The 24,729-nt window shown below is 42.6% G+C and overlaps 1 protein-coding gene across 6 annotated transcripts in view; it reads left to right on the plus strand.

Moving 5' to 3' along the window:
* Window positions 1-24,729, plus strand: part of TBC1D30 (TBC1 domain family member 30) — a 95,518-nt gene that overhangs the window by 26,784 nt on the left and 44,005 nt on the right. For 3 of the 6 annotated variants that reach the window (XM_047787128.1, XM_047787127.1, XM_047787129.1), the window contains exons 3-4: window positions 21,710-21,771; window positions 22,607-22,672. In XM_047787128.1, coding sequence (XP_047643084.1) covers window positions 21,710-21,771; window positions 22,607-22,672 — 128 coding nt within the window. Of the gene's footprint in view, window positions 1-18,023; window positions 18,645-21,709; window positions 21,772-22,606; window positions 22,673-24,729 lie in introns of those variants that run through there. The other 3 variants (XM_047787130.1, XM_047787132.1, XM_047787131.1) reach the window with 3 other exon arrangements.

The following is a 24,729-nucleotide window of genomic DNA, read 5'->3' on the forward strand; positions in this document are numbered from 1 at the left end:
GAAAAGAGATCTGTGCACCTATGTTTATCATAAACATTATTTATGATAGCCAAAAGGTGGAAGGAACCTTACCCAAATGTCCATTGAAAGATGAATGGATAAACAAAATGTGGTACGTGCATACAGTGGAATATTATTCAGCCTTTATAAGGAAGGAAATTCTGATAATGCAACTACATGCATGAACCTCGAGGACGTTATGCTAAGTGAAATAAGCCAGCCGTGAAGAGACAAATAGGTGCCACTTATAGGAGGTACCTAGAGCAATCAAATTCATAGAGACAGAAAATGGAATGGTGATTGCCAGGGGCTTGGAGGAGGGGGAAGTGAGGAGCTGTTTAATGGGTACAGAATTTCAGTTTGTAAAGATGAAGCGTTCTGGAGATTGCTCTTACAGGAGTGTAAATGTACTTAACACTTAGGAACTGTGCACTAAAAAAATGGTTAAGGTGGTAAATATTGTGAGTGTCTTACCACCCCTGCCCCACAAAGATCTTATGGCCACATGGATACTTTGGGTGCTTCATTGAGTCTCAGTTCCCTATTCTGTGCTTGTCCTACCGTGCCCTTAATGGCATTCTTTCCACACAGTTCACTCTGGATCAGAAGCTGAAGCATCCTGACCCCCAACTGGTTTGTCACTGTCCAGAAAAATAATTTTCCCTATTGATGTGTGGATGCTTTGTGACTCTCCATCCTCCTCTCTTCAGATTGCTCCTTCCCACTCTGTGCTCCAGGCAAGATGCATCGCAGGTGGTACCAAAAATTCACCGCGTTCTCTCTGGCCACATGCTATTTTCTTTGGTACTCTTTTCTCCACTACCTCTGTCTGTATAGTCCCTTTTACTTTTAGGATCCAGCTGAGGCATCATTTCTTCTGGAAAATACTTTCTTTTCTTTTCTTCCTTCCTTCCTTTCTTTCTGTCATGCCCATGGCATATGGAAGTTCCCAGGCCAGGGATTGAACCTGTGACACAGCAGCAACCCTAGCTGCTGCAGTGACAATGCTGGATCCTTAATCTGCTGCGCCACAAGAGAACTCCTGGAAAGTAGTTTTGACCGCATAGTCTGAATTGGGGCTGACTCTGTTCAGGCTCATCCTGGCCCTGTGGCATTGTCCTACTCTGTTCCTTGGTCTGCTGCACTGTGCCATACTTACCCAGTGACTAGCTCACTCCTTGCACAGGGTAGGTGCCACCTTTGCCTGAGGATGAATTGTGTCCTGGAAGATTCTGCTGGAAGAGAGGCATGTCCAAAACTTCCCAACACCAGTTGCTGATCTGCAACTCTGTTTTTTGTTTTTTTCTTTCTTTCTTTCTTTCTTTTTTTTTTTCAGGGCTGTACCTGCAGCATATGGAAGGTCCCGGGCTAGGGATCGAATTGGAGCTGTAGCTGCTGGCCTACGCCACAGGCACGGAAATGCCAGATCCAATCCACGTCTGAGACCTACAGCGAAGCTCCCCACAACCCCAGATCCTCAACCCACTGAGTGAGGCCAGGGAGTGAACCCTTGTCCTCATAGATACTAGTCGGGTTTGTTACGGCTGAGCCACTACGGAAATTCCATCTAGCTTTTTTTTTTTTTTTTAAAGTATTTCTTGTTTAAAAAATTGTGGGGAGTTCCTATCGTGGCTCAGTGGAAATGAATCCGACTAGTATCCATGAAGATGTGGGCTCTATCCCTGGCCCTGCTCAGTGGGTTAAGGATCTGGCATTGCCGTGAGCTGTGGTGTAGGTCAAAGACATGACTCAGATCCTGCGTTGCTGTGGCTGTGGAGTAGGCCGGCAGCTGTAGCCGGATTCAACCCCTAGCCTGGGAACCTCCATATGCTTTGGGTGTGGCCTAAAAAGACCAAAAAAAAAAAAAAGTAAAATAAAAAAGTGGTAAAATACACATAATGTCAATTTGGCCGTCTTAGCCATGTTTAACTACACAGCTCCTTAGTATTAAGTGCAGTCATCTTGTTTTGCAACCATCACCACGATCCATCTCCAGAACTCTTCATCTTGCAAAACTGAAACTCTGCACCCATGAAACAGTAACGCCCCATTCCTCTCTCTCCTCAGTCCGTGGCAACCACCATGGAGTATGTATTGTTTTGTGACTGGTTATTTTATTTCGTATCATGTCCTTAAGGCTCATCCATGTAGCAGCGTGCTTCAGAATTTCCTTCCTTTCTATTCCACCGAATGTGTGCACCACACTTTTATCTATTCATCCATCAGTGGACACTTGGATTGCCTCCACCCCTTGGCTTTGGTGAATAATGCTGCCTTGAACACGGGGCAGCTCTGACTTTTTAAGCATGAGAAGCCCATCCTTGTGCCGTCATTATAGCACCACATAAAAAAACACACCTTTAATACCCTGAATTCCTTCGGCTTCCATGCTGAACCGTTTTTCTTCATCTGTCTGCTTTTTGTCCTGTTCTCGTTTCCCCGGCATTGATCTTAAGGCTTGTTTTCCACATATAGAACTGCCTCTGAGGCTTCCTTCTGCATCTGTGCCTCATAACCATCCCTTTAACCTGCAGTTTCGGGTCAGTCATGCTACAGGTCCAGGCTGAAGACTTGCTGCTCTGCCTCCTGGAGTTTGGGGTGTCTTGACAGAATGTCTTCCCCTCCTCCTCCTCCTCTGCTTTCTTCTCCCCATCAGGCTTTTGTCTTTGCTGGCTACTCTTAATCAGAGAGAGGAGGCTTTCCTGGCAGCAGCCCTCCCACGCTCTGTTCAGCATGAAGCCCCCTTTCTTACCCTGGGCCCCCGCTGCTCCCCCACCCCCATTTCCCATGATTATAAGGCCTTGGAGAAAGGAACAGTGATCTTCTGAACTAGAGGCAGGCAAGTGCAAAATACAGCCCCTACTCCCAACAGCCCTTGTTAGGGGACCCAGTGGTGGAGCGGCTAGTTTCATATCTGTCCTGGTTGGGGCCATCCAGCTTCTCCATTGCCCCAAGCTATCCCTGCAGCATCAGCTTCTCTCTTCATTCAGAACCCATCCCCCTCTGTGAGTCTCCAGAGCACGACTGGCATGAGGCTGCTTTGAGTCCTCACTTTGCTGAAGGTTTGGGGGTGACGCAGAGGGAAGCTGCAGCATGGAGGGAGCACAAGAGGTGGCTGACTGTTGACCTGAGTCTTAGGCGTTGTTGCTCTTAAAGGTTCTTTGGCTTTCTTCCCATTTTCTTTGGGCCCCAGTAATCTATTTTAGGATTCCACTGCTCTTGCTGTTAGGGAGCCAGAAGGATTGGGAGTTAGATGTAAATCCGCATCACTGGCCTAAACCTAAATTTTTCCTCGTGAAAGTGTCAGCCGTAGTTCAATTTGCCGCCTATAGCTTCCCTCTAGGTCATCCCGACTCACCTGGATGCGGCCAGGCAGGATGGTGAAGGCATTCTCAGCATCTCTCTTTGAAGTTCATTTTGAATCCATTGTACATTAAATTTTGTTTATTTTTTTAATGATTTTTATTTTTTCCACTATAGTTGGTTTCAGTGTTGTGTCAATTTTCTACTGTACAGCAAAGTGGCTCAGTCACACATATATATCTACATTTTTTTTCTTACATTATCCTCCATCATGTTCCATCACAAGTGACTAGCTATAGTTCCCAGTGCTATACAGCAGGATCTTATTGCTTTTTCTTTTGAAAGGCAATAGATTGCATCTATTAGCCCCAGACCCCCAGTCCATCCCACTCCCTCCCCCTTGGCAGCCACAAGTCTATTCTCCAAGTCCATGAGTTTCTTTTCTGTGGAAAGGTTCATTTGTGCTGTATATTAGATTGGATATAAGTGATATCACATGGTATTTGTCTTTCTCTTTCTGACTTACTTCACTTAGTATTTTGTTTATTTTTTATTGAATGGAAGCATTTTAAAATTCTGTCGTGCTTTACAATTTTAAAAAAATATTTATTTTTATTTTTTTTTTACTTTTTCAGCTGCACACACAGCAGATGGAAGTTCCAGGATCAGGGATTGAATCAGAGCCATATCTGTGGCCTATACCACAGAGGCAGCAATGCTAGATCCTTAACCTGCTGCACCAGGCTAGGGATCAAACTGGAAATGTCACAGAGACAAGCCAGATCTTTAACTCACTGCCCCACAGTGGGAAGTCCATGCTTTGCAATCTTCAGAATTTTCACACACATGATTTGGTAGAAGCCCATAATAACTCTTCACTCTACCCCATCTTGCCCCTCCCCACTTCCTTCTCTCCATTGACAACCACTAGTTTTTTTCTCTGTCTGTGAGTCTGCTGCTCTTTTGTTTTATTTACCAGTTTGTTTTATTTTTTAGATTCCATATGTAAGTGGTATCATAGAGTATTTGTCTTTATCTGACTTATTTCACTTAGCATAATGCCCTCCAGATCCATCCATATTGCTGCAAATGGGAAAATTTCATTCTTTACTATGGCTTAATAGTATTCCACCATGTGTGTGCCTCACGTCTTCTTTATCCCTACAGCTGTTGATGGACATTTTGGTTATTTCTGTATCTTGGCAATTGTAAATAATGCTCCTATGAACATTGGGGGGCATGTATCTTCGCAAATGAGCAGGGTCTTTGTTTGTTTGTTTTCAGATATATACCCAGCAGTATAATTGCTAGGTCATATGGTAGTTCTCTTTTTAGTTTTTCTGAGAATTCTCCATACTGTCTTCCACAGTGGCTGCACCAATTTACATTCCCACCAAGAGTGTATGAGTGTGTTTTTTGATAATAGTCATTCTGACCAGTCATATATCCACATTTTGTAATGCAGATGTTGGGCCTACAGCAAGCGAGCATCTGAAGCATTGACTCATGGCATCAAAGCTTCAACATCAGTGAGTGGCTAATGAGATTTTTCTGCTGTGTGTGATATTGCGTGAGAGTTTTCAAACACTTTTTTTTTTTTTAAAGTCTGGTCAATTTAGTTTGAATCATCTCAAATGTTATCCTAACTCGGAGACACAGTGACAGCTGGTCCCTGCACAAGAGGGAACACAACAATGGCACAAATATTATTCAAGAGCGATTATACCCCACGTCCTCGTGATTTGACTTTTGCTCTCATGGCAAGGTCTGGTTTGTTGCTTTCCCAGCTAATGAATCAGCTTCCTGTTTTCTCTTTCACATTTGGCAAATTATTTTCAGAGACAAGTCATAGCTGCAATTTTGTGGGGGGAACTTCAAGGTGGCCCAGATTTTTCCTGGGTGAATTATAGGGTGGATTGATGCAGAAAGGATTGCCTGTGAGGTCTCCACCAAGCTCCATCTCGCTTTAGTCTCTAATTAACTCCTGCACACCCTGCCTCCTATCACATAGGATACTGCTGGCCTTCGGTTATCCTTACCTAAGCTTCACGTGTTCGCTCTGGCATCACAGAATTCTTTTGTTTGACTAGCAATGCCAGGCTGACCTTGTTGATGCTGCTTCTCTGTTATCTCCACCAGTATCTTGTTTGTTTTAATAGGTACATAATATATGGGGAGTTTGAGGAAATGAGGGATGTTTCATTCACCTGGTAACGTAAATGAGCATGTGAACAGGTCTCGTTCAGAATTTCTAAAATGTTTTTGACTTTGCTCAGATCAAAGATATCTGGTCGTATTTTATTGCTGTGGTGAGTAGAGTGTGGCTTTCTAGTGAGATAGACCTGGGTTCAGATCCCAACTTCACCACTTATTAGTTGTATGACCTTGGGAAACCTATTTAACCTCTTTGTTTCTTTTTTCTTTCCTTCAGGAGTAAAAAAAACAGAAAAGTTTAAGGAAAACACAATAAATTCCCATCCTTTGGAATTAACTATTTATATTTGAATGTATTTTCTTTTAGTCATTACCCCCCATGCTTAGTAAAAAATTATCCTGATAATATATGTGGACACTCTCCTTTTATTTCCCATTTCTTGGGGGAATCATGTTTATACCTTGTTGGGTTAGAATGAGGTAAGATAATGGAGTCGCTCAGTGGGTTAAGGATCTGGCGTTGCCTGTGAGCTGCGGTATAGGTTGCAGACTTGGCTCAGATCCTACATTGCTGTGGCTCTGGCGTAGGCCGGCGGTTACAGCTCCGATTGGACCCCTAGCCTGGGAACCTCCATATGCCGAGGGAGCGGCCCAAGAAAATGGCAAAAAGACAAAAAAAAAAAAAGAATGAGGTAAGATATTTAAAAGCACCTAGCCGACAGTGCCTGATCCACAGCAGATAGCTGGTACCTGTCATTGTCATTTTTTTTCTCCTCTTCTCCTTCTCTCTTCACACATCTCTGTTAGAAAATATAGTCCTAGAGAATTGACAAACCTACAAAAATGATTTTTTTGACAAGCTCTTTCTCCTTTTAGAGTCTATTTGCAACCCCTAACTTGAGGAGTTGGTGTTGATACATGTAGAAATGGGTAGAATACACCATAAACCTGGACTTCTCATCATGGTGCAGCAGAAACAAATCCCACGAGGAACCGTGAGGTTGTGGATTTGATCCCTGGCCTCGCTCAGTGGGTTAAGGATCCAGCATTGCAGTGAGCTGTGGTGTTGCTAGGATCCCACATTGCTGTGGCTGTGGTGTAGGCTGGCAGCTATAGTTCTGATTCGACCCCTAGTCTGGGAACCTCCATATGCTGTGGGTGTGGCCCTAAAAAGACAAAAAAAGACAAAAAAAAAAGAGAATACACCATAAAACTCATTTATATTGCAAATAATCAAAATACATTGAAAGACTAGAACTTTCTGATGAATGATGGACTACACTGGGAAAACCCTTTAAAACAAAATGATTGAACCAAATTTTAGAAAACTGCATGCATTACTTAAAAAGCTGTAAAATGGGAGGAATAGAAAGATTGAGAAGAAAATTGCTTACTTAAATTCTGCTGTGAAAAATTGATTTCTTCCTTGTAATGATCTTGCAAAGCAAGAGGCTGTTGGGTAATTAACGCTGGGACTTTATTAATGCATGAAGGACAGGAAAGGATTAGCTTGTCTGCACTGAAGTGAATTCTCCTCAAGTAACATGTTAAAAAAAAAATCAGGATGATGAGAAATGTGAACAATTTGTCAATTTAAATTAATGCTCCTTTTTATTGGCTTCTTAGACTAGTTTTACTCTAAAATCTCTATGTCCAAATGGAAGGTAACGCAATTAATAAGCAAAGATGCTCAAGTGACCAGGTGGCATTGTTTGTAATCTACACAATGTTGATGTATGAACTTAAAATGTCTTTCCTTTAAAAAATATTCTAAGTGCCTTTAATACTAGACATTAATGATCCAATAAGTTGTGTATATAGAACATACCATGAGCCAGACAATATGCTAAGTGCTTTCCCTGTATCATTTGATCTTTAGAATACCCCTTATGAGGTAGATAGTTGTCCCATTTTGTAGATGAGGAAAGGTGAGATAATTAACTTACCCAAGTTTTTGCAGTTACTGAGTGGAGCCAGGTTTCAAATCCAGGTAGCATGTTCTAGAGTCTGATTTTTTTACTCTGCTATGCCGACTGCCATTATATCTAGAATTTGGGGATTGTCTTTCACCCAATCAGTAGAGCAAACAGGTGGTATTTGAGCATCACATATTTTGGAAACTTGTCAGGGAGACGAAGAATAGTGTTTGATTTTTTTTTTGGTACATTGCATAAATGTCAATCAAAATAACTTCATAAACACATCTGCTTATTTCTCTTGTAGTTGAATAAAAAGCCCTTTTTTTAATGAGTGGGAAAGTCTGGCTCTCTTCTTGCCATGATGACTTTATGACGTTATTTATTGTTCATGTACTGAGTGTACAAGCCCCATGCTAGCTGCAGGCAAGGGAGGGGAGAGCCCAGAATGAAGAGTCTTCGCCCCTGTGCTCAAAAGACTTTATGATCTGTTGAGAAGAAAAGGTCCGCCTGTAAATAATTCAAGGGCATGGATGAATCAGGTGTGGGGGTGGGAGAAGTGTGGCATCTGAAATGCAGGTATGAACGCAGGTGCCATTTAAAAATGTCCCATCAGCAGGATTCCAACCTGGTATTCTCTGTGTCATAGATGCAATTTAAAAAGGCTATTGAGTCTCTACTGTACTTCAGGTCCTGTGCTAGAAAATTACTTTGAATTTTCCTAAGACACAGTGTGGTACTTAGTTTTCAAGTACTGGGAAGGCTTAAAATTTAGAGAAACCAGAGGTAACATAATTTGGACATAATCTACTCCCTCCTTAGGAGCTGTCATATCTGATTGCTGCTGGCACTAGGCCAGACTGATGTACTGCCAAGTGACACTCTGTGGTCAGCTGGGACTAAAGACGGTGGTAATTAAAGGTGCCAGTGCTGCTATATTAAGTACACACGTATAAGAGGCCACATTCATATTGCCTCAAAAAGAGAGGGAGCACATAGAATATTTATTAAAAGCATCTGCTTCCTTTAGATTTTTTTCTCTTTCACCAAAACTTGAGTTTGACTTGCAAAAACTAGAACCATATACGACCATTTCAAGTCTATATGAATTAATTTCTCTATCTCTGCGTGTAAGTCACAGATAGGGTACCCTTTAAAATGCTGAGATCTCTATTGACTGACATGCCATAAAATTTCTCTTACCTCCAAGTATCTGTCACCCAAATAATTCAGGAGACATGCATTTTCCTACAAGGCCAGGGATCGAACCTGCAACCTCATGGTTCCTAGTCAGATTCGTTAACCACTGAGCTGCGACTGGAACTCCCAGACTACTCTTTCTAAGAAAGTGTAATGATACATTTAAAAAATATCCTTGGAGTTCCCACCGTGGCTCAGCAGTTACGAACCTGACTAGTATCTGTGAGGGCTTGTGTTCGATCCCTGGCCTTGCTCAATGGGTTAATGATCCAGTATTGCTGTGAGCTGTGGCATAGGTTGCAGATGCAGCTTGATTCTGCGTTGCTGTGGCTGTGGCATAGGCTGCAAGCTTAGCTCCGATTCAAACCCTAACCTGGGAACCTCCATATCCTCGGGTGTGGCCCTAAAAAGACCCCCCCCCCAAATCCTTAATGAAGATTGAAGCCAAATGGATCTTTTTTTTTTTTTTTTTGCTTAAAATTCAGTTTACCTGAAACTTTAACAATCCAAGCTGTATTCTCCAAGCATTATAGTTGGTCAACATTTATATTGGATTGAGGAGTTCTTATAGAATAATGGACTCTGAATATCAATTTAACTGATCTCAGAGAATCATTGTGTTGGAAGCTGTTTTACTGGTATTGATAATTGAACCTTACCTCCTTTTAAATGTCCTTTCACAGCACTCCTGACTGCTGGGCTTGCAGTCTTTGCCTGAGAACTACAAAGAAAGAACATTTATAATCTCCTGAGGCTATGTTTTATTACAGTCAGAGCGTCCTTAAAATTTGATGTCCGACTCTCTATAACCCCATTAAATAGTTCTGATTTTGCATTTTGGAGTGAACATGAAGCTAAACTCAATATTGCTCCTATTGAGTGAGGGCACCAGTGTAAGAAAACAAAAGAAGAGCTTCTGGTGAGGACCTCAGGGCAGTGTTCTGGCCAGTTAGACTTTCCCTGGGGCTCAGGTCCTGGTCCTCTGCTGGGTAGACTGCGAACGGGGCCATTTTAACCTTTACCTTGTACCATAAACAGCAAACACCAAGGAGACACCCTTAGGCAGATATATTGAGTGCCTTTGTAGCACTGCTGTGTTAGACCTTGACTTTGACCGTGCCACTCAGTTCTCACAATTACTCAGGTAAGTATCATTAATTCTAAAGATGAGGAAACGGAACCCCAAAAATTAACTAACTCGCCCAAGGACATAGAGCTAATAAGTATGGGCGCTGGAATTCTAACCTTGGTCTGCCTGCTGCCATGGCCAGGACTTTTCTGACACACCACGTTGCCTCCTGGAGGCCTTACCAGGTGTAGTTTTCATGAGCTGTCTCATCACTCACACATTGTATGTCTTTTCTTCTGAGTGACTCCAGCTGGAGATCTAAGGCTCCCAGGCCAGCCAAGCCAACATTGATGTTAATTTGAGTCTCTCTCTGCTTCCTGATACTTTTCTAGTCTCACCAGCAAAGTGAAGCTTATTTTTTTCAAAGGTATCATCTTTTTCCTCTCTGGGAACATATATTTCTAAGCCAAATGAATCTACATCAGTAGGTATGAGAAACCTCTCCTTTCATATCCCTCAGCTGTGTCAAAAAAAGTCAACATGGCTTGGTGTAAAGGTTGGGAAATCTGAGCTGCATCATCAGTTGTGACCAGGTTGAACAATTATTTCATCTTCTAAAGTGATGGGTCTCAGGCTTCCACTTCTACTGATGTGCAAGTATAGACCTGAATATCACAATTGTGAGAAGAATGCAGATGAGCTTTGTCCTTGGCCTGCTTTTAGGTTAAATTTAATAGGTCAATAAAATGAAGCCCCGGGAAAACATTGGCATGTATAATAATTAGGAGGAGATAGAGATAATGGTATTCCTCCAAGTACTTGCCTAGTATTTGATTAATTAAGTTTTTATTGAAGTATTACTGATGCATAATATTCTATGTTACAGATGTACAATATAGTGGTTCAAAGTTTTAAAAGTTATCCTCCACTTTAGTTATTGTAAAATATTTGCTATAATCACTCTCCCTGACTTCAGACTATACTACAAAGCTATAGTAACCAAAACAGTGTGGTACTGGCACAAAAACAGACACACAGATCAAGGGAGCAGGATAGAAAGCCCAGAAATAAATCTATGCACTTATGGTAAGTTAATATACAACATTGGAAAGAAAGAACATACAATGGAGAAAAAACATAAGAGGTGCTGGGAAAACCAGACAGCTACATGTAAAAATATTGAATTAGGACATTCTCTAACATCACATGTGAATATAAACTCAAAATAGATTAAAGACATAAATGTAAGACCATATCGACCATAGTGCAATAAAAAATTAAAAAAAGAATTAATATAATTCCATAATATCTACTGCCTAGTCAAGTCAGAACTTTACAAAATTATAGATATATTTGACATTTAATGTTTATTGAATTAAAAAGACTGGATAACATAAAACTCCTAGAGGAAAACATAGGCAGGACTCTGACATAAATTGTAGTAATCTTTTTTTTGCATAGTAATTTATTTATTATTTATTTATTTATTTATTTATTTATTTATTTATTTATATTTTAAGGACCGCACCTGCAGCATATGGAAGTTCCCAGACTAGGGGTCCACTTGGAGCTATAGCTGCTGGCCTATGCCACGGCCACAGCAATGCCAGAACTGAGCCACAGCTGCAGCCTATGCTGCAGCTCATGGGCTGCAGCTCATGGTAGTGACAGATCCTTAACCCACTGATTCGAGCCAGGGATCAAACATGCATCCTCATGGATACTACTCAGGTTCGTTACCCCGAGACACAACAGGAACTCCTTGTGTAGTATTTTATTTATTTTAAAAATTTATTTGTTTTTTTCTTTTTAGGGCCACACCCACAGCATACGGAGGTTCCCTCGCTTGGGGTCTAATCAGAGCTATAGCTACTGGCCTATGCCACAGCCACAGCCACACAGGATCCGAGCTGCATCTGTGACCTACACCACAGCTCACAGCTCCAGATCTTTAAACCACTGAGCAAGGCCAGGGATCGAACCTACATGGTTCCATGGTTCCTAGTCTGATTTGTTTCTGCTGCGCCACCACAGAAACTCCTTTGCATAGTATTTTAAATGAATCTTTCATACTGTCCTGTCACTACCCACTTTGTCCCTCAATAAACTATAAGCTTCTTGAGGGCAGAGAACGTACTGAATTCATACTTTTATTCCCCACAGGCCATAGCACAGTGCCTTTCCTACACGGTTGAGGAATAAGTGTTTATTTCACTAATGAATGATTGAATAAAAGAAATATAAAGGCATCTTTATATGGTCAACATAAATATACCTCACATGTTATGGAATCAATTTCAGTTATTTTGAAGCAAGAAAAAACTTCCTAGGAAATAGAAAATCTTGGGTTAGCTTTGTGTCTGAGGTCCCATGGACCTGGCTGCAGGCTTTTACATACATTTCCAGTATGGTACTCTGAAATGGGACCTCTCTCCAGCTAGGAATTAAATTTTTATATAGGCAAGTTTTGAGTGTGAAGCTTTCTGGTCTGTAAGTAAAATTGGTTATTCTTAAAATATTCCATCCAAGAAATTTGAGCATGCTTGGGGGGGAGGGGGGATTGTTAGCAGTGGTTTTGTTTTTGAAAATATCTGATTAAAAGAATGGTCCCGTGAAAGCATAAAAAGAGAGAAGGCAGTGCTGTGATCTGGTGTTGCATTTCAAAGCTTCTCTGTTCGCGCTTGACAGAATCCTTTCTCTGAGATGAAATACAAAAGCCTTACCTGATTGTCTTCAAGGATGCCTGTAGATTTATGTAGAGAAATAGGCTTTTATGACTAAGAAGAGAAACCATACAAATAGAAAACAAAATGTGCCATGTCCATCACGTGATGTATTGGATCCTTGTAAAATTTTTCCTTTCCCCTTGATTTCTTCCTGCTGCCCTGCCTCTTTCTCTTTCATAAAGGAAAATGGTTTTGATGCTTGTCACCATGAGCTCATAGTTGTGTGGGCTCCATCCTGGATAATGAGTTGGAAGAACTACTTATTAAGGCCTTACTTTTAGGTGGATCTGAGGATAGCATTAACTTCTTATGGGACTGGTCACAGTTTACTGTTTCTTCAGAAGATATTACTTTTCCTCTTTAGGAGTTGCTCACAGAACTTCAGCAATTGTGGGGAAAGCAGAGAGGAGAAGAGCGCCTTTTATTTTATTTTATTTTATTTTTTTGCTTTTTAGGGCCGCACGCATGGCCTATGGAAGTTCCCAGGCTAGAGGTTGAATCGGAGCTGTAGCTATGGCCTAGAGTACAGCCACAGTAATGCAGGATCTGAGCTGCGTCTGCAACCTAGACCACAGCTCATGGCTATGCCAGAGCCTTAACCCACTGAGCGAGGCCAGGGATCGAACCTGCGTCCTCATGGATGCCAGTCAGATTCGTTTCCGCTGAGCCATGACGGGAACTCTGAGAAGACTGAATTTTGTGCTGCCAGACCATCACCCTTTTCATTAGCACAAATACAGATGGGGGTAGCACTGGGCCTGATGTCAGGTACAATTTCTTCTCACCCTCAGAGGCTTGTGGGCTGGAAAAGAGCCGCCAGAGTGCTCTGAAGCCATGAGAATGAGTTCCAGGCCCAGCTCTCCAGAACAGACCAACTCTCTGTGGTTTTCCTTTCTCCTCACTGCAGGCTTCTGGAGCTTTTTCTCTTGGTAGTTGTCACCATGGGCTCAGTTCAGTCCCTGAAGATTAAAACATAGACCCTTTTTATTTTAAGAAGGATTTTTTTTTTTTAAGTAGCAGCATTTGGGAATCATAGAAGTCCCAAACCTGATTCCCTTCTGGAAGCTGTGGGACATAGCTTTTATTTCTTTTTCTTTTTGTCTTTTTAGGGCTGCATCCATGACACATGGAGGTTCCCAGGCTAGAGGTAGAAGCGGAGCTGTAGCCACCGGCCTACACCAGAGCCACAACAACACCAGTTCCAAGCCGCATCTCTGACCTACACCACAGCTCAAGGCAACTCCAGATCTTTAACCCACTGAGTGAGGCCAGGGATCGAATCTGCATCCTCATGGATACTAGTCAGATTTGTTTTCACTGAGCCACAATAGGAACTCCACCTTTTATTTCTTACATTCCATTTACTTTTCCTTCCGACTTGTTCCCTTTCTCCATTAAAGGAATAGTTTGTTCTCAAGGAAGCTTCACTGCCAGCACATAGGCCCGAAGATGCAGAGGTCGCTGAGTGATTCTTACTTCCTTGTTTTGGTCCAGGAGCCTGCATTCCTGGGGATGTTCCATGGATACTGGACTCTCAGAGCCATTCGGGGTGGTTCCTCAAAGCAGTCCTTCCCTTCAGCAAGCCAAACAACAGATTCTCATCCTAGACTAAGGTTTCATGGAGCCCTCCTCTTCCCAAATTTAGCTTAAACCGTTATTGCTCTGGACCATGCTCAAGTCCAATTTGCCCAAATGTGAATTCGCTGGTATTATTAGTAATGATCGCCCAGTTAGTAAAGAGTGGTGGTAAGTTGGCTTTGGCTGGAAATCTCACCATCTGAGATCCTCAAGCAGAGTTCATGCTGGCATTGTTTCCTCTGCACGTTGACTTCAGATGACATCTTTTGCTTTTGGAAAACAATATTCCAGACATGAATAAGAAACTATGAGTCATACAATAAATATAATGCTAGGCTTGTGCCATGGCTGTTTTTAGAGCATTGTATTTTAGTGCTTAATTATCTGTTTGCTACAAAAGTTGGCAGTCTTGGCTTTCCTCTCCAATGTAAACAAAATAATATTATTTAATTCCTTCGTTACATCTTGCTTAATAGAAACTTTCTCTCTCTCTTTTTTTGGTCAACGTCTATGTAGTTTAGAATGGGAATTTATTTATTTATTTTTACTTTTCACAGCCCTGCCTGCAGCATATGGAAGTTCCTGGGCTAGGGGTCGAATCAGAGTTGCAGCTGCAGCGGCCAGCCTACGCCGCAGCCACAGCAACACTGGATCCGAGCTGCAACTGTGATGTACACCATAGCTCACGGAAACGCCGGATCCTTAACCCACTGAGCGAGGCCAGAGATAGAACCCACATCCTCACAGAGACAATGTGGGTCCTTAACCTGCTGAGTCACAACGGGAACTCCAGAATGGGAAGTTTTCAAGATAGCTTTTTTTTTTTAACCCTCACCCCCGCCCCCCCCCCCCAGTTTTTTCCTTTTAATGAATTTGAATGAAATAGAATTTTCATCTTGAAAGTAAACAAGCTCTTCTCACCAAGAAAGGTGCTGTAACTGAAGAAGAGTTTCAGAGACAGGCCTTTTTGTCAGTCACGACACACTTGGGTGGGTTGGCAGTCTAGAGTCTACACTGGAGCTTTGGCTGCCCAGAGACCTGATTTCTTCAGCTCACTGAGAGTCGAGCAGACCTGGGGATACCAACTGCTGCTGACTGGTCACTGTGCTCTCTCCTTGGTGCAAAGTTCCTATGGGAAGCCAGATGCTAATCAAAAGTTTGTTTAGTGAGCCTGGAGCCTGAGCCAAAGGAAGCAGGGTAGTCTGAGTGGCGGATGTCAGCCAGCCCTGGATGTCCTCCCCTCTACCCCAGAGGCCGCGTTGTAGCGTGGAGCTCTGCTGCTCCTCTTGGCTGGCAAGGCCGTCCTTCCTGCTGGCCCAGGGCTAGACAGAGAGCGTGAATAGCCTTTCTTCTTAAAAGAGAATACAAACTCGCTGCCACGTGAGCAGATGAGAGCGCTGGAAGATGAGGCTGTACGTGCAGTTCCCAGCTTGTTTTGAGGTTTTCCCTCACCTTCTCCTTTTCGTCCTTTTGCTCTGGGTGTTCGTCACCATCTTCACCCGGGGGGGTCTGCGGTGCCCTCTAAAAAACTGGCTGAAGCTGAACATCAGACATCTTTCATTGATTATTCTCAGGCCAGAATAGTCAGTGGACTTCTTATTAAGGTTAAGAGAAAGTTGAAGGAGAATGAACATGTGCTGAAACCATAAACATCAGGCTGATGAACCTTAGATTTCTGTCCCCGAGCTTGGTATGAAGTGTTGGGAAATCTAAGCCAAACAGTTCATCACGACCAGGCTCAATAGTGACCTCATCTTCTAAGGTGAGGAGGCAGAGGACCACCTTTTTCAAGCCATCTTTATCTCAGTCATGCCGGCATAACCGAATAGCTTCCATAGCCCTATCACTGGGCTTTACTTTTGCAGATGACAAATCTCATTTTAACAGATTCTTTTACATGAAATGTGTATTTCATGCTCAGTGTTATTTCTGACATTGTCCTCAAATCCCACAGGCGATTCACAAAGTCCAGAAGGTACTGATTACAAAACAGTGTGCCAGAGTCATATAAGTGACTTCTTTTTTTAGTTCTTTCAGTATACCATTAGGAATGCTTTTAAAAAATACTCAATAGTTTTCAATCAATAGCAGTCATTGTTTTTAAAATATTTTATTTATTACTTTTAATGTATAAAGAGTATAGTTGAATTACAATGCTGTGTTAATTTCTGATATACAGCAAATTACGTTATACTGATATACATATTTTTTCACATTCAAATTTTCCACAGTGGTTTATTACAAGTTATTAAATATAGCTCCCTGTGCTATAAGTTGAAACTTATTTTTTTATATATAGTAGTTTGTATATGCTAATTCAAAACTCCTAATTTTTCCCTTCCCTACCTCCTTTCACCTTTGGTAACCACAGTTTTGTTTTCTATGTCTGACTGTGTTTCTGTTTCATAAATAAGTTCATCTGTGTCATGTTTTAGATTCCACATAAAGGCGACATCATATAGTATTTGTCTTTCTGACTTTTTCTTCACTTAGTATGATAATCTCTAGTTGCATCCATGTTGCTACAAGTGGCATTATTTCATCCTTCTTATGGCTGATGTGGTATACATACCACATCATCTTTATCCATCCATCTGTTGATTGGCAGCCATTGTTTCTTGATGCTTAAAGTGTTTCATCTTTGGCCAGTAATATCCTATTCATGTGGTTCTCATGTCTTTTTGACATGACCCCACTAGTCTTGGAGCATGTCCTTCCTTCCTGAATTCATCAAGGTGTTTCAGGCTCGTCTTGTACTTTTTCTGGCCCAAATCTGGAATCAATCACACTTCAAAGGGGCCGTGGTTCCTTTTAGTGAGGAGTGCTTTTTAGAGACCACATCTTGAGTGCTGAGGGTGTTCATTGCTGCTTGCTTGTGCTTAGTTCTAAACCTATTCAGTGGCTTTCCATGTATTTTTGAAAAGAAAAAAAGATGAGTTCAAACTCTTATTTCTATTTTAAATATACTCTTGCAGGATTAAAAAAACAATTTCTTTGCACACTCATATTTTCTGTTACACTGAAAACATCTTGGTTCCTTTTGACATTTACATAATTATTTAGGTTATCCTATAATATACATAAGCATTTAAAAAAATAACAGATATTATTAGTAATTCTACTGAATGACATTTAAGATTTCTTTGCAGCTCTACTTGCCCTTAGAATATATACCACCACTTATGAACAGTAATAATACTATAAAGCAACTTACTCATTTTTTCTTTGTTCTTAGGCTATCAACAAGGCATTTAGCTGGGTACATTTGTTTCCATTCATTTTCAATTTTTAGGACTTTCTTTTTGTGCAATTTGTTAATATTATTAATATAACATGTTATTCCAGAGTCAAAACTACGTAAGGTACATCCAGAGAAATGTTTTCTCTTCCTCTCTCTTCCCTTCCATAGAAATACTTAAAAAAAAAAAATCCACCTGGTGTTCCTTTTTTAAATATAAGCATGTACAAATATCTTTGTATTTCTCTCTATATCCTTTCTTTCTTATGACTCATTCATCTTTATGATTAATATTCCATTGGTGAATGTCGTAATGTCATGGTTTAAGGATGACTTTTTAAGAAGTAATTATTGCTAATAGTTCTAAATACTGACGCCTCTGGCTGGAGAGATAGGGGAAGCACTTTAAAAAAAAAATCTGCTTTTAAATGGATCACTTTTATCTTGAAATCTGTTCTTCCAAAAGAAACAATCATTATTATTGTTATAATTATATATTTACTTATAAATAATTTATACACTTTATATTAATAGCAGTAATATAGAATAATAAGAACAAATTTAACGTGCTCCCCCGTGCCTCTTTAAGATGCCAGGAAATAGTTTAACAAAATTTGGTACGAAGGTGGTGCTTCACCATCCACCAACTTCTCTGCTGTGCTGCTGGATTCGTCCTGCCGTCTGTTGACAGATCTTCGACGCTGCTCCTGCTCGCTGCTCGGATGGGGTGGGCACTTGGATCTCGCTGGTGTTCTGCACCTGAGACCTGCTTCTTTTGGTGTTTCCTTCAGGCCCTCCAAGATCTTGGGAGAAACCCGCACATCTCTGTCGCCGCTCTTGGTCCCGGCTGCAGTTAGTTGTTCACCCACCCGCTCAGGGGCTCCACGGCTCCCAGGCTCAGGTGCTGGGAGCCGACTGGGCGCTAGGGATCTAAGGCCGCCCCGCCTGCGCATGGTGATGCCGGGATTGGGGGCGGGAGCGCCGCCTCAGTCTCTGGAGCACTCGCTCGCTCACTGCTCCCGCCCTCCTCCCCGCCCCAAGCCCTCTCCTGCCTCAGCTTTGCAAGCACCGCACTGCAGATGCCTGCCAGCTGCCTCGTGCTCGGCAGTGCCCGCGGTGCTCTTCAGGGTCCCTTGACCCCTGAGCGCCTGCCACACTCTCGCTGCTCCCAAGAGAACCTAGGCTAGGTGGTCTTACTAAGCCCCCGCGCGTGGAGCCGCTACGCCGGCGGGGCAGTGGGGACCCAGGCGGAGGCTGGCTGCATCTGAGCCCGGGGAGCTCTCAGATGCGGCAGGACAAGCTCACCGGCTCCCTGAGGCGCGGAGGAAGATGCCTGAAGCGCCAGGGTGGTGGTGGTGGCGGCGGCGGTGGCGGCGTGGGCACCATCCTGAGCAATGTGCTCAAGAAGCGCAGCTGCATTTCCCGGACCGCGCCCCGGCTGCTCTGCACCCTGGAGCCCGGTGAGGACCCGAGGCGGCAGATGGGGCACCGGAAAGTAGTGCGGCATCCCCGGAGCTGGTGTCTCTGTCCCCGCCTAGGCTAGGGAGTGCCCGCGGGCCCGGGTACCGCGGCTGGGCGCTGGTGAGACAGGGTCCTCCTGGGAGGGAAGAGCACTGACCAAGGCTCGAGCGAGGGCAGCGGCCTCCCAAGGCGCGGAGGACTGGCTGCTCCCGCCGGCTGCCTGCGCGCCCCCACCCCGCGGCCTGTGCACACTCCCGCTCTGCTTGTGCCTGGAGCTGCTGGCGAGCTGTGCGCTTGGCCTTCTCCGCGTGGTGGGAAAGTGCTGGCGGTTGCCCCGGCTCTCAGAGGCCGAGTAACCAGTTGTGCTCCGGCCTCACAAGAAGCTAAACCTTTAAAAAGGTGTGCGAGGGGGAGAAAGTCACAGGTTTGGTACTTGAGGTTGGAAGAGAAGGCAACGGCTGCGAAGAAAAAATATGGGGTGCATTTTCCTGAGGGTCCCCCCTGCTTCATGAGTGTCAGAATCACCTCGCCAGGAGCCTCTAATTTGTGTGTCTGGGTGGAGAGGGGGCAGGAAACACTACTGAAAAGTGGAGATCTTTTCTTTAGGTTAAAACCGTTCCCGGCTGTGCTAGGCTAGGCCCTTTCTGCTGTCGGTCCGTGTTTACGTGCTTCTTCAGGCTGCATAACTCCGCGCCTGCTCCGCCACCGGGGATCCCTCCCCGGGGTTTTATGAGCCCGGCCCTGCCGCGGGCCCCTGGGCATAGGGATTTCTGGCTAGAGGTGGCAGCAGAGGGAGCCGGCTGTACTCGTACTCGTGCTTAGTGCACACTTGTCTCTGGAGTGGCACCAGCTGACCGCCAGGCGGGTTCATACTCCCCCAACTCCCCGTCTCCCAGCTCCTTTGGGGACATGCTTTCCTGAGGCTGCAGGAGAGAATCAGCTCAGGCGCTGAGCCCCAAAGGGTGGAACGCGTCGCTGCCTTTACGAACCTCGTGGTTTCTTTGTTTTTCTCCCCAAGGAAGTGTCTAGTCGCAGAGACCATAGTAGTTATTCACTGTTTTCCTTTACCCTTAAGAAAAGAAATCTCCTTCCCACGTTAAAAGTGTTTTGTATTTCTGAATCCGAAACAGCCAGTGATTACCAAATGAAACATAAACCTCTCCCCGCCCTTATTCAGTTAGAAGAGGTGGAAATGACCTGATTTCAGCTTTTGCATGCAAGCAGGGAATGATCAATTCCAGTTAAATCCTGGGACTCATTTTTGATCGTGAGAAAATAGTTGTGGTTTTGCTAAGCCCAGCCGGGTTTCAGCACTGCAAGGCAGTCGGCATGATGCCCAGCAGGTACTCTGAAAAAGTCAAGAGAGCATATTCAGTCATACATGCAGGGAATCTGAGGCTTTTAGGCCGGTTGGATAAGAGTGTGGGACTGAATTTCCTGGTCTTTGTTAAAATAAAGCAAACGCCATGACTACACGCTCCTCCATTCAGCACCCTGTGGTCTGGACAGCAACCTCACAAAGAGGTCCGTTTTTATCAGGTCTTAAATCATGTGCTCCAGCTGGAGACACTCCCTTGGCCACTATATCATTGTGCTCTACTGAGGGAGGACTTCATTTAAACCAACTCAGAGATATGAGGATCCTCAGGGTGCTTCAAATACCTTTGAAAAAGAAAATCTTTCCCATCTAGGCAGAATACGGTGTTGGTCCTGAAGCACTGAAAAGAATTTTCAGGTCACTGATTGGATGCCTGGGGTTCTCTAACACACACAGCTTGACATTAGAAATCTGGGACCCAACTCATGTATGTTACTCATAGTACTCTTTCAGGACTCCAGGAACAGTCTCTACATCCTGTCATAAGCTTGGGTGAATCAGACACATCTCTCTTCACCTTCTTGACTCCATATGTATGTTTTTAAAAAGACAAGTGTATTATTATAATTGGACAAATTCTGAAGATTGTTCCCTAAGTAGTGGAAGATGTGAAGAGGTTTTCAGTATGCCTAATCTACCATTCAACGTTTTAGAAGCAAAAATGTCATCATAAATGACAGTCGTAAATTGTAAAACAGAGCACTATTGATAATGTTTGGTGTGTCTTGGTCCTTGAACTTTTAAGGAATGTCACTTTAAAACTGTTTCAAAATGTCATTTCATTGATTTTGAAACTGTAGAAAAAGAATACGTAGCATTTTCAGGTTTGACTACGTTATTTTTATTACAATTTAAGTGGGAATAAAAATTGTCATGTAATTTCAATAATCTTCTATTTATTTAATCTATTCCATAGATTTGGAGTTTGAGTCAAGGAAGTTTATCTAAAGTTGTAGATAACCTGGAAATAGAAGTCAGTTATACTTTTATCTTGTAGACTATAATTAAACATTCAAACTTACCTTCGTGAATAAGTCTATCATGACAGAATTTTAAAAGACATGAAAATTTCCAAACGGTCTTGTTGAAATGGTTTATTCCACAAGTGGGAAGGTAGTAACATTATTTTTTATAACTTTTGATATTTCACTGAAGGTTCCTTAATAGATTTCGTCCATGCAAGTGTGCTAGAAAACAAATCCAGTAGGTGGAGAATTCTGTTAAAGTTTCATAAATACTAATTAGACTGTGCTAGAATTCTTAAGTTTCACAAATACTAATTACATTTAATCATCACAGCAATTAACTGAGGTAGACATTATCCTCATCTTAAGGATAAAGATTTGAGATTGAGGCAGGTTAAATAATTTGTTTGTCTCTAGAAACCAAACTTGAATGGACGTCTGTATGACTCCAAGCCTGTGGTGTCTTTTTTTTCATTTTTGTACTACTCCAGACAGCTAAGAAATCACCATTCTGTGTGACAAGCTCCATTCTATTACCATAGGATATTTTTTTCTATTTAAATAATCAATATTCTTTTTCTTTTAACAAAAATTACGTCAATTTGGTAAAAATAGATGTAAAAATTTTATGACTCAGTAGAATCAGGTTAATGTTTACTTTTATTTTTGTTATAGCATATTTTCTCCCCAAATAACTGTTAATTATTTATTTTTCTTTTAGGAGTTGACACAAAGTTGAAGTTCACTCTTGAGCCATCTCTAGGTCAAAATGGTTTTCAGCAGGTAATTTTATTTTTGGTTTTGAAAATACCTTTATTTCGGGGTATTTACAGGGTACACCAGGATATATTCTTAAAGTAGGGAAATTAGCATGTGCTTGGATACGCATAAGAAGATGAGTAAGTTTTTAAAATTAATAGATATAATAATTTGTGTGGCTATGTGGCTTGGGTTTGTACTTTTGGAGTTCCTGTCATGGCTCAGTGGTTAATGGTTATTCATGAGGACGTGGGTTCGATCCCTGGCCTCGCTCAGTGAGTTAAGAACCCAGCATTGCTGTGAGCTGTAGTGTGGGCCACAGAGGTGGCTCAGATCCAGCAGTGCTGTGGCTGAGGTGTAGGTTGGCAGCTACAGTTCTGATTTGATCCCTAGCCTGTGAACCTCCATATGCCTTAGGGTGTGGCCCTAAAAAAGAAACAAAAAAATAGTTCTTAAATGAATGAATGACCACAAACAAATGAGCAAGAAAGCATTAAAAAAAAAAAAAAAAAAACTTTTGCACTTTCTTTTAATGGTTCAAGTGTGAAAAGAATTTTTAAAACCAAATGCTATCGTTCCAAATCTATAATAACATGTTTTGGTTGCTGAACCAGCACTTCCCAACCTTGTGTGTATACTGCAGATGGATCACAGGTGTGTTAAGGGTACCTCGGTGGGGGAGCTTGGGGGCAGTCATAGCCCTTAGACCCGTCGTATCTGGTGGAAAGAAGTTCTGACTGTTTACTGCAGGATGCTGTATTAATTTTATCATACTCTATGAATGTCAAGATGGGGAGAAGGTTGAAAAGTGCTTAACGAGGTCAATATTATCCCTTTGACAATACTTCTTTGTTTCTAGTGGTATGATGCTCTCAAGGCAGTTGCCAGACTCTCAACAGGAATACCGAAGGAATGGAGGAGAAAGGTGAGGAGGATTTGCATGACTAAAATACAAAAGGACCATCACTCTGTCCCTCTTTGAAGCATCTGGAATGTCAAAAAGGATATTCTAGATTTGGTAATCTGAAATCTGTTCCTCTTCATTATTCATTAACTCAGTAGGTATTTATTAACTATTTATTCTATGCCAGGTACTGTTCTACACATAATGAGGATATGGCAGTAGGGAAAAAAAAAACAAAAAAACAAAAAAAAACCCCAAAAAAACAAATGAACAGGCCCAAATTTTTGTCCTCATGGAGTTTACAAAAAATACAATACAAAATATTTCAGATGGTACTAAATGCTATGCGTAGAAATACAGCAGAGAATGGAAAAAGGAGAGTGTAGGGGAATGGAGGGAAGCAGGTAGCATTTTAAATGGCAAGGGGATGTTTGAATATCTTAAAGAGGTTTGCTTACCTTCAAGAGATGAGCAGGCGACTGTGTATCTAACTGCTGGAAAGTATTCCAAATAGGAAACCCCCCAGAGGAGACCATCTCAGGAGTATGCGAGTGAAAGCAAGAGGCCAGGGTGGCTGAAGCCCATTAACGAATGGGAAAGCAAAGGAGAGAGGGCCATAGAGGTAAAGTGATGACCTTAGGGGATGGCAGATCGTGTAGGACCTTATAGGCCATAATAGGACTTTTGCCCAGTGTGACATGAGAAGCATTGGGAAGGTTTGAGCAGGGGAATAACACCATATGACATTATATATATATAAATTTTTAAGTATTTTTCTCTTTCTTTCATTCTTTTTTTTTTTTTTTGTCTTTTTAGGGCCACACCTGAGGCATATTGAGGTTCCCAGGCTAGGGGTCGAATCAGAGCTGTAGCCTCTGGCTTACACCACAGCCACAGCAATGCGGGATCTGAGCCCTGTCTGCAACCTACGCCACAGCTCACAGCAATGCTGGATCCTTAACGCACTGAGCAAGGCCAGGGATAGGACCCGCGTCCTCATGGACACTAGTCAGATTTGTTTCTGCTGAGCCCGACGGGAACTCCTGTCTTATATTTTAAATGGACCACTCTGCCTACTAACTTGAGAACAGAAGGGACAAGGGCAGCTTTAAGGAGACCAGTAGGAGACTTGCAATAATTCAGGCAAGAGATGGATCAGGGTTGTGGTAGAGAAGATGGAGAGAAGGGGTCAGATTCTAGATGTATTTTGAAGGCTGAGTTGACATGACTTCCTATTGGATTGAATATAGGGTGTAAGGATGATGTCAGTGATGATTTCAAGATTGCCCTGAGCTACCGGAAGGGTACTTACTATTTACCTAGAGAGGAATAGCAGGTGCGTGTCTTTGTATATATGTCTATGCAGTTGGGGTGGCGGTGGGTTAGATGATTGCTTTTGGATCTGCTAAGGTAGGGGCGGCTATGAGATGTCTAAGTTGGAGGTGTTAGGTGGGCATTTGGACACATGATCCTGATGCTTAGGAGAGAAGTCTGGCTGGAGATAATGATCGGTGTTGTTCCTTAGTTATTTATGTATTTTTTTGGCCACACCCAAGGCATGTGGAAGTTCGCGGGTCAGAGATCCAACCCATGCCACAGTTGTAACGAGAGTGACAGCAGTGACAATGCTGGATCCTTAATCTGCTGAGACATGAGGGAACTCCAACCAGTGTTATTCCTGCTAAATTATATTCAATACCAAAACTTGGAATACTCTCTTATTAACCTATAAACCTAGTCTTAATATTCCTAGAATTCGAACATTGGGTATTCCTTGAAATGTACATTAAAAATGGCATTGTGGGGAATTTTTGGCCTATCGGTTAAGGATCTGGCATTGTCACTGCGGTGGCTCTGGTTACTGAGGTGATGCAAGTTCAGTCCCTGGCCCAGGAACATTTGAATGCTGTGATACAGCATTATGAAATACATTAAAAATGGCATTATGGGAGTTCCTGTCGTGGCTCAGCAGAAACGAATCCCACTTGGAACCGTGGGGTTGCAGGTTCGATCCCTGGCCTTGCTCAGTGGGTCAAGGATCTGATGTTGCCATGAGCGGTGGTGTAGGTCGCAGATGT

This window comes from Phacochoerus africanus, chromosome 7, assembly GCF_016906955.1.
Source record: "Phacochoerus africanus isolate WHEZ1 chromosome 7, ROS_Pafr_v1, whole genome shotgun sequence".
Taxonomy (NCBI): Eukaryota; Metazoa; Chordata; class Mammalia; order Artiodactyla; family Suidae; genus Phacochoerus; species Phacochoerus africanus.